The 11,103-nt window shown below is 37.2% G+C and overlaps 1 protein-coding gene across 2 annotated transcripts in view; it reads right to left on the minus strand.

The window, feature by feature from the left end:
* The window catches only part of LIN7A (lin-7 homolog A, crumbs cell polarity complex component), a 48,414-nt gene that overhangs the window by 4,348 nt on the left and 32,963 nt on the right, over positions 1 to 11,103 (minus strand). For both annotated transcript variants that reach the window (XM_042890482.1, XM_042890483.1), the window contains exons 3-4: positions 7,517 to 7,588; positions 4,941 to 5,150 (exon numbers count right to left, since the gene is read on the minus strand). In XM_042890482.1, coding sequence (XP_042746416.1) covers positions 4,941 to 5,150; positions 7,517 to 7,588 — 282 coding nt within the window. The remainder of the gene's footprint in view (positions 1 to 4,940; positions 5,151 to 7,516; positions 7,589 to 11,103) is intronic.

Below are 11,103 nucleotides of genomic sequence, written 5' to 3' on the forward strand. Positions count from 1 at the left end.
GCGGGAGGAGGAGCACACCCACAGCTCCCAGGGACAGCCCTTGCACTAAGGAGCTGATGGCACTGCTCACACATTGAACATAGAAATGGCAGCGGTTCTGTCAAATGGAACTGGTCTTTACCTGGTTAGCTGTGTGTAATCAAACACTGACACCTGAAGCATTTCAAGTTCTTGCCTAACAAACACATTTTCTTCCTCTTTCTGGAAAATAGTAAGGTGAAACCTGCTGTGTTGCCAAATGCATAACGAAGGGGGCTCAAGCTCTGATTTTTGTGCTAGCATTGCTTGAAACAGTAGATTTCCAAACGGGGGAAGTAATTTGGCTGTGAAAAGAATATTTAATTTCTATCATTACATGGATTGACTGGAGTGCTTTTCATACATGTAGATTGTTCCACTCCTTAGGAACAAGGGTGACATTTTCTAATGGTGTGTGATTGCCCACATGGTGTAGGAAATAGTCCAAAAAACAAAAGTATCTCTGCGCAGAAAAAAGCTTACACCACCGAGATCTTCATGTTGATTTTAAACCATTTAAAAATGTCAATTTCTTCCCACATAGAATAAGAAAACAAGCTTTTACTACATGCTGGTTTAAAACTTCAATGTATACCCTGCTATTTAAAATGAGACTATAACCAAAGGCCTCCAGAGAGAACCATCAGCGTTAAAAACATTCAATGCTCATTTCATGCTAAAAGAATAACTTAGCATCGTTATAGCAACTGTCAGATGTTAGAAGATGCTAGAAATGCTGAGAAGCATTGTCCAAGAACACAATGAATAAGAATTCCACTGTGGCACACCATGAGCTAGCAATAATGATTTAGAAGTTTCAAAAACCAGACACAATGCGCTTCTACATAAATTATATACACAACACAATCCAAGCTTATCACCATGGTGTTTATCATCCTGCCTCCTGGTAAATGTCCTTTAACACATTAATCCAAATAATTATTTCAATAGTCTTGGTCAACTGACAGACTCATGTTTCTACAGAAATGTACGCTGCTTCAAAAACAATGCAACTTAGAGAAACAATGAATGTTGTTTCATGTGATGTACCAAAATGATTATCAGAAAAAGAGAAAACCTTGAAATAAACGTTGCCCCAACCCGGAAGCATTCAAGGCCAGGCTGGATGGGGCTTCGAGCAACCTGGTCTAGAGGGAGGTGTCCCTGCCTGTAGCAAGCGGTTGGAACTAGGTGACCTTAAAGGTCCCTTCCAACCCACAGCATTCTGTGATTCTAAGCATCTACTTGATTTTTGAGAGAAATGAATGGCTTCATGTTTTGGAACTGTATGCTCATGAAATTTGTCCACTAGGTTTCCTGTTCAAAGATCTTCAAGAAAATTCATGATCCGTGATGACCAGATTTGCTAGAAACTGTGACTGGGATAAATCTGCTGAACAAACACTACTACCCAGAAGCAATTTGAGGAAAAAAAGGTTTAGCTTAAAGTACTGGAAGAAGAAATTGTTGCTGTGTAAGAAACAGTGAATGTAATGCTCCAAAAAGTGCTGAAATAGGAATCTGTAGATGAATGCTGTGAATGAGCTCTCAGAAAAGAAGTCATAGATACGAATTAAAACATCTTCCCCAGGTTGTAAATGACATGAATAAAGAATTGTGATTTTATGTATTCTTTAAAGGAATTATAAGATGGAGTACTTTAACACTTCATACATACTAGCAATCTGTATTTAATTCATGAATGCCTGTTTTCTTCCCATTTGCCTCCAGCCTTTTTTTTCCTGTTTACAGCCAGTATTTTCTAATTAGAAATGTAGCATTTGACTTCGTTGCTATCCAGGTCAATGGAAGACTCCCATTGACTTGAATAGTAATGATACAGAGCTCTGAAAAATAAGCAAAATGGGGAAACCAACAAAGGCAGCATAAAACATAGCTGTGCTAAAAACAAATCTTACTCTCCAAACTTACCCAGCTCAGGTCTTAACCAAAAGTTTCAGCTGCTTTTAAATCATTGCTATACTTGCCATTAACATCTTCACTGCTACCTGCACTCATGTTTTGAAAGCCCGAGAAATGCTTTTTCTGCATAGCTGAAGCTGCACAACATAAATAGGAAAACCCCTTGGAGTAGGGAAAAGAAGTTATACCAGCAAAGGAAGTTGTTTTGCAGATTGATTTCTCCTCTCTCCGCAAATCACTACGGCTGTGCTGGCAAAAAGCTCCTGCTGCTATCAGTCATGCCTGCACAAGGGATTTCACTGCCTGGATTACACTGGCTAGGGATGTGGCAAGGATCTGACACTTATATTACTTTAGAACTGCCCACCAAAGGTGAGATCTAATATTTTTGTATTTTGATTTAATATGCAATTGTTGCCTATGTATATTCTCATATTTCTTCCCTTTATTGCATTGGCAGATTGTATTAACAAGGAAGATGAAATACTTCACAGACAGGAATAGCTGAAAGAACTGCAGACATGGTTCAGGAAACACCAATATTTACAGCATCCAAGCAAACAGACTTGTCATAAATATAAACAAAACAAAAACAAAAACCCAGTCCCTTGCAGACAAAAAAGAGAATCCAGTTGTTACTCCACGTGATGAGAGACAGACTAGAATATTTTTACAAGGTATCTGTAAGCAAACACTTGGGTGAGAAACTAGCCTTTATATATCTATTTCACATCCTTGTCTGTATCTGAACTCAAACCAGGTATCTGATAAACAAAGAATCTCTGCCAGGTATTAACAGTCACCAACAAATGCCTTTGCCAAGCCATCTGCAGGGCTTGGTGCTTTCAATTTCCTTTACTTTTAGGGGGTATGGGACAAAAGTATGTAAGGAAATACCCAGCATAAGGAGAAAGCAATTTCTTTAACGTCTGGTGAAACAGTTGAAGGAACAGTCATCCTATTCATGCTGGGACAAAGAATCTGGATTCTGAACGCTCGGCTCTAATTTTATGTCAATAATTATGAAGTTGGATAACCACCAAATTCTGGGCACAAACAAGTTACACTTACTTCATTTTCATTCCGTGTTCCACTGCTGAGCCGTCTGTTATATTGTACATACTGTATACTATTTGCTTCTCTTCAGTTGAATTCAGAGTTGCAGAGTGAACTAGCACCAGTGAACAATGTTAAATTTAGACCTCCTCCTGTCTCAAGCTGTCTGCAAACAAGTTGCCAGTTCTATAATTTTTCTCTTTTAACGAATTATATTGTATGGGCTTATTGAGCCCAAGACTGGTTTGTGAGCAGTTGCTCATAGGCGTTATTTCAAGTATGAAATTGCAATTCAAATTCCAAATTCTGTTGTTCAGACTCTGAACGCACAAGCAGCTCTGATGTATCTCAGAATCAGCTTTCTCAATGCCTACATGCATTTGGGAATTTTATATTGTGTTTTCTGCTACATTAGCTTAACATGCATTGTGGAGCACATTTGTGACTTTCTTTTTTTTGGAAGACTATCACGAAGTAGAGGTGACAACAGAGTCGAAGTCAGTATACCTATTTAAGTGAAGGTTCATTACTTTCCTCCTCAGTATTTGCCTACACACTGTTGAAAGTAAAAGGATTTTTTGAGAATCACACATCAATTAGTGGATAAACTCCTCACTGCTGAATATTTGTTTACCTATGGAAAAGACAGCTGATCAATAACAAAATTATTTAATCTACTTCCAGTCAGTGAAGTTCAGGCAATATACTTATTAAATGTTCATTCGATTTCTTTTTCCCTGGGGCTAAATGATCTTTTGTTTCTTTGTTTTTTATCTTTTTCTTCTTGTTGTGTACTGGGGCTAGGAAGCTTACAGAATGATTATTTCTCTTTTGAGAACAGGATTGTTGATAGAATAAGTGGTAAAAAGCCTGTCTGAATTGTTATGCTGATACTCAAGACAAGGGGAATACCTATTGTTTGACATAAACAGATGACAACATGAAAGCATTAGAATAGGGCACTTCTTTCATTCTTTACAGACTTGCAACAAGGAGAAAATTTAAGCTGCAGTGCCTGATATTTATGACCGGATTCAGAAATTGCTTGTGACTCGCTTTGGTGTATTTAAATACAAGGTTCAGATGGAGGTTTTACACTGAAAATGATTATGTTCTCATTAAGAGAGGAGTGGGGTGATATGATTGCATACGCTTACATTTTTAGGAGTTTATTTTACTTTTCCTTGTAAAAGGGAATAAAAGGCAAAATGAAAGGTAAGATTTGACCCATATTATTACAGGTGGAACCTGATTTTCCCTCTCTGTTCCAAAAGCCTTTTATTTTTACCTCCATACTGACATTTATAATAAAACTACAGTGAAACACTCCATCTTGCAGTACTGACTTAAATGAAAAATGAATATGTAAAAATGTGCCTTTTTAACTTACCATACCTGCTCCCTGTATGAGTTCATTTGCACAGATAATTCTCTGGTAAATACGTCATAGGTGGGTGAATGTCATTAAAAGAAATCTGGAAGGCATTTGCCATTGCAAATCAGTGGCAAATGTGTTTATCAATTTATTATTATTATTTTTTTTAATGCTCTGAAGGTCACAAGACTGCATCAGTACCACAGAGGCATCAATATTTGGAAAGACCTGCATGTCTCAGAGGCTACAGAATGCAAAAACAACAAAAGCTGTTTTAATGCTTTTACTACATAAGGAATTTGCTCAATTATCAATTAGAAAGATATAGCTTCCCTGTTAGTTCGGCATGTGGTGTGAATTTAAAATGGAGCTCTTCAAGAAACCTCCATTCCAACACAAATTGTAGTGGCACAAAATTGTTTGCCTCACCACACCATAAATGAGAACTGAAGGTAACTCGCAGAGCTAATTCTTTATATTTCATATGGACTTTAAATCAGGGTATCAGAACAGCTGTGGAAAATGAAAATCCAGATGCAAATGAAAGGTCTATCGAATTTCCACATACCACTCCATTAACTGAGAGCAGCTGGTCGCCCCGTTTGAGCCCTCCGTGCCTTTCTGCCACTCCTCCAGGAATTATGCGGGAAATGTAAATGGGTGAATTTTGTTCCTTTCCTCCCATCACGTTAAATCCCAGGCCTTCATCTGTCTTTGGCAGCTCAACCACTCGCGGGTGTGAATGGCCTTCGCTTGCAGCAAAAGCAGCAACTGTTGCCTGGAAGAAAAAACAGTGATTTGGCTATACTGGGAGAACGCTGATACACTCTGTTGTTCATTCTGCAGGAAGAACTCATCTCTGTGAAAACATTTCAGCATCTTATTCTGCCTTTTTTTTTTTTTTCTTTTTTCTGATTATCTGAAAGCACTTTGCAAAAATTAAGTTCCATGCCATTGCATTTGAAATAAAGGAATAAGCAGAAGAGTAGAGAATTCAGGTGACTTGTCAACGGTAACTCAGAAAGTTAGCAGCAGAGCCAGAAGGAGGTACCAGGAAGCCTGTCTATGCAGGGGTGAGCATTTCTGATCTACTGCAGTTCTTCTTCGCCTTTTCACAGGGAAAAAGTGCTAGTGTTGGATCAGATGATGTGAACTGCACTGTGTTCCTAGCCGAAATAAAGTGGATGAACTGAATGGTTAACTCTCTGCTTTGCTTTCCAATGTGCAGAATTGGTTATTTTATTCTTTGTGCACAGAAAAATTCCTGAAAGGACACTGTCTTAGGAATTTTAATTATAATCTTCACGAAATTTCATTAATAAAATAACTCCTGGAACAGGAATACGATTTTTTACAATATAATCTGATTGAAACTTTTATTGAAAAATTAATTTCAAGAGAATGTAATTATAGATAAATTTAAAAAATCCTAGATTTTCATCTTAATTTGGAATAAAAAACCACACAGCAAACTGTAAAGCCTGTACTTAGAAAACTGTAATACATTATATTTCAGTTTTTCACTGCAGATGTTTTTTTACTTTAATTACAGATCTCAGTAAATCATTAAATAAACAATATTTGCATCCTTTTCAAAGTATGTTTGTAGGACAACCTGCTAGAACAATTCTGCATTACACTAATACTTTTTGAGCATCCTAACAGTGCTTATGCTTAATAGAAGCTAGTAGATGACATGACATAATGGATCGTTCTTGGTTAGGTGTTTTTGCACATGCAGACCTCGTCATCATGCACACATTTAATGTCAGACATGAATGCACTAGGAGAATGCAATGCAGACAGCCCAGAAATAACCAGGAAATATTGCGGTATCGAAACATTGCTCTGTAACCCTGCTGTTCTATATGAATAAGAAATGAGAATGGCAAACACTAATTGGATTTCTCCCCATTTATTATGCAACATAGCAGAAATTTCTATGTTTAGTTGTAGTGTAGACAAAGCGGGATCTCACATACGCATTTCTCTATATTGCAGCACAGACCTTAAAAATTTACATTGTCCATTAAGTTTATCTCAGACGAAGGTTAAAATCAGAACAACCTGATGTTCTACTTAGTAAGGAAAATATACTGAAGTTTTGAATATTATTTGCTGGCTACTATTGGGCTTACTTTTCTAAAACACTGCAGAAATCTTTTAATAACATACTCCCAACCTTCATCATTTGATGCAACTTTACATGAAAGTTCCTAACACAAATGCATAATGGTAAGATCTTATTCCCATTAAGATTTCTGGGAGTCCGTCACTAACTTCCCAGGAGTGAGACCATAATGAAATACTTCTAAACTGGATTTATGGCTTTTGCAGGTTTACTTGTTCTGCACAGTACCTGCTTTACCATCCAGAAGACAATCTTGAGTACAAAACGATAATGGAAAAAATAAAGTCATGGTGAGTGAACGTCCCTGTCTGGAACTGTCTATCTTTGTACATCTTATGAAAATATAGAGCATACTACACACCAGAATACAGAATATATTCCTTCAAGTTTGTGTGGATTTCCTTAGAAAATTACCATTTTACTAATAGCAGTAAAGTAGCTGTCATGGCCTAAGGACACGAGAGGAGCAGGTTCATACGAACAGAGAGACAAAATACTTCATTAGAACAGGTAATGCATTAGAAAAAGTGGACTTGCATTCGGCTGTGGATTCTCCTGATCCAGCCACTTGTGTCACTGCTCATCCTCACTACTTGCTCAGCACCTACAGCTCCTGTTAATTGAAGTTAAATTTTGACTGTGCAGTTGCTACCTCCTAAATCATTGTGTCCTCACTGGATGAGATATATGCAAAAATAGTCCACTGAAATATAGACTGTAGCAGGCAGACTTCTATAGAATTACCCAGTAGATTTGCTTTTGCAAAGCACTTTTTCAAAAAACATCAATTTCCACAAAATCATTCTCTTTTCTTAAGCTACAGAAGCAGCATAAAGGTTTAAATTTTCCATTATGATTGTTACCTGGGAAGTAGCACTGGTTCTAGACTCTGGGCTGCCACTGATGTCTAAATTTTCTTACAGTGTACACACGAATACCTGAAACACACACGCGCACAGTCAATTACTGGGTCACTTTGGTACCACGTACTTCAACAGTTGCACGTATCCTACCTTTGCAGTGGCCCTGGCTCGGAACTCGGGGCAGCCATTAACAGTTATGGTTTCATGCATGTATTGATACACCTAAAATGTTCACGAAAATAAAATGAAATTAATTAGAGAAGCAAAACAAAGAGCTTATATTAATTGAGACAGGACAGTTTCTTTCCCTCCTAAGATGATGTTTCATTAATGCTGTATCCATGCAGTCACGAAAGTAGGTGTCTGCCAAACTTGTGCATGCTTAGGTTTACGGGAAACATGAGCCCACACTTCCCATGATACTTTGTAGTCTTAACTGCACATCTTCCAACATTGTTCCCTTCAAACCTTTAGCACAACCCTTCCCAAAAAATGGGACAGTTTGGTTTTGTGGTACCCAAACACTGGGGTATCCCTGTAACTGATGTGAACTCAAATGATATGAACTGATTTGAATGGTGTCTTTGCCTCCACCGATGGCTTTTTTGTTCTCTGACCTTTCTAATGAAGTAAAGATTTAGGAGGCTGATCTTAAAAAAAAAAAAAAGTAACTTGCTCAGCATACAGATGCTGAAGAATGGAATTGAAAATTAAATTTTGGAGAAAGGTCACTGCACCAGTTTTCATCAACCACAGCTAGGAATGCGGAAAAGGGCTGGCAGTCTGCTAAGTCAGACCTGGAAAATGGGTAATACATAGGTCACTCCGAAAGTAAAGTCTCCTACTTATTTCTATGGAAACTACAAAAGCTTCAAAGAGCACAATTTTTGATAGGGCAAATTCTTAGCCACAAAACACTATTTTTCAACAGTCTCCACTATAAGCCATGCATTATTGCCAGCAATGAACAAGAACCTGCATGCTGTGCTTGTAAAAATCTGCACCACTAGAGGTGACCCACAGTTTCTCAGCTGCTATGACAGCACTGTTGCTGAGATGCACCACCCACTGCCTCACTGAGCTCACACTGACTGTTTGCTTTCCATAAATGTTCTGCAAATGCTAATGAATGTCAATGGGTGCCATTGGAAGAATTAAATGACACCCCTTTGCTTCATACACACTTTCATGTCAGGCGCCATTCTGTCAGACTGCCCCTCTGCTGCCATCTGTCAAATGGCAACAAAATGTAATGGAATATTAGTGGGATGGTTCAACTTCTATTGCCATACCAACAACATCCACTTCCAGTGGGACAAAAGAATAAAATAAGAGGCGTTGCTTTCGGAGCAGCCCTCATGTCATTCTTTAGAACAGAATTGTACACTCAAATAAATGGCATGAGATTAACACAGTTATTATATACAACTTTCCCTCTGTTGTCTTTTCTGAAACACACTCTTGGCCCTCTTTATATGGTTCTTAATTCTCCCTTTTAAATACTTCCTGTATAGAAAAAGCCCTCTCTGCAGGCATGAACGAACACACTCTTTGTTCCATGAATTTGTCTCATTCCTAGACGAAAAACATTTTAAAAACGCCTTGTCACAAGTCAGTCATTTTGAAATCACCTCCAATAAAGAAATAAATAAGTAAATAAGTGATATATAAACAATTTTTTGAAACACAAATGTGTATGCATACAAACAAAATCTCTCACTCCTCATACAAAACCAGCCAATCTAAAAAATTGTTCCTATATACCACTGATTTACTCTGAGTGTTTTCTTGACATACTTCATCAGGAATTCTGTCTTTTCATGGTGTTTTAATTCAGGCTGTATTCCTGAGAGAGATCTTTTGCTGGTAAATTACGTTCACTTTTATGGCAATCTTTCCTGGGGTTCTTGAGGACTGCAGACTCAGTTGTACTTTACACAGTATACAAAGTATTTTACCTTTCACTGATGTGATGATACTTAAGCAGGAGTTGCTGAACATCTTTCTTTGGTAACGTCTATGTTACTTTGGCAGACAAGATGTCAGGTCCTGTAGTTAACATACCTACAAATAACAACTTATCCCATTGATAGTAAAATTTCCCCATTGCTATGACCTGACAACTTGCTATACAGAATCATACACATATATATGTCTCCACTAAGCCAGTTATTATAATACCTACACACTGATGAGTATATTGCTACAAACTTCTAAATGGAATTAAGACACGTAGCTCACTTCAGATCTCAGCTAACAGACAACTTTTGGGATGACTGATTCCCAAATCTTTTTTGAGGGACATCATACACAAGCGAAGGACAAAGAAGTGAAGGAGATATCAACAAACAGAAGCATTTTAGACATATACAATATACTAACTGCTTTGAAAGCACAGTAAAAGATTATTTGCCTTGAATATCATCAGCACATAGGCCCATCTAAGACTTAATGCAGAAATACTGGGTCCACTGAATATATCTAAGGTAGAGGGAGAAGACTGAAAATTTCCTGCTTTCTACATCCGAAACGAAATCTTTCTTCCATTGGTAGAATTGACATTGATTTCAGCAGAAGCTGTGATTTTGCCTTTAGTTTTAAAAATATAGAAAAAAAAACATTTTACAGTCACTAAAAGGTGTCTGGTTTGCTTTAGCTTTGCACTAGACTATGCCTTCAACTAACAGATTGAATGTACATTTTCAGCATAATCTTGCATAGATCAGTTCAACATTTATTCTAAGTATTACGGTGTAGGAGAATTCATTATATAAGAACAACCACTGTGTAACTGCAGTTATGAATAATTAAATACTTGCTATTTCAAAACTCATACTGTACTGAATCACTGATAATGCTCTATTCTTGATACTTGTCAGTTATCTTACATTATGAGAGGAGATTGTCCACATTTATTCCTCCACTGGTATAAATGTTGTGGCTGGCTAGAATGTCTAAAAGCAAGTATTCTATTACTGAAGAATTATGACATTAAACTTCTTTGAAAACAGGTCACAACATTTCATACATAGGAGCAGTTACTGTTACAATATTCATTCCTAAGGTAGAATATCACAAATGATATTGTGAGCTGATAAAGATACTTCATTTGATTATTAGCTAGGTCTAATGTCATGTAACTCCACAGTGTCTACATCCTACTAGTATGTAGCTGACAGGTTTTATAGTATCCAATGTCCTAAAAACTAATTTGTATACTGATGAAAGAAAAAAAAACTCACTAGCAAGTGATTAAGCTAATACATTTTAAAAGAATCAACCAACTCAAATAAACATGAAAAATGCAAGCATTAGTGCTATTTATTGTAAATTATCAAAAGTAATATATTTAGAATGATTATCTGCCACCAGTTATCAGTGATTGTACCACCTACAGCACAGTTCATAGGAAAATAAGTTTTTCATCTCAAACCTAATTCTTTATAAAACAACAGGTCTCGAATATCTGCTTCAGGCTATCATTAATCTAATTCTCCTGCGTAATGATTGCTACATAATGCATAACGTAATTTGAGCTAAAGAAGGATAAAACATACACCTAAATGACTTTCTGCTTATTAACTCAGTTTAATAACCACATGCAGAATGGTTGTTCCACAAAGTTCATTAAACTCTTTCTAAGGTTCAGACTGCTCACTTCAGCAATGCACAAAAGCATAAGTCCACAAAGAAGGGAAGGGAAGGGAAGGGAAGGGAAGGGAAGGGAAGGGAAGGGA

Source organism: Lagopus leucura, unplaced genomic scaffold (assembly GCF_019238085.1).
Source record: "Lagopus leucura isolate 7727_CA_CO unplaced genomic scaffold, USGS_WTPT01 Super-Scaffold_100159, whole genome shotgun sequence".
NCBI lineage: Eukaryota > Metazoa > Chordata > Aves > Galliformes > Phasianidae > Lagopus > Lagopus leucura.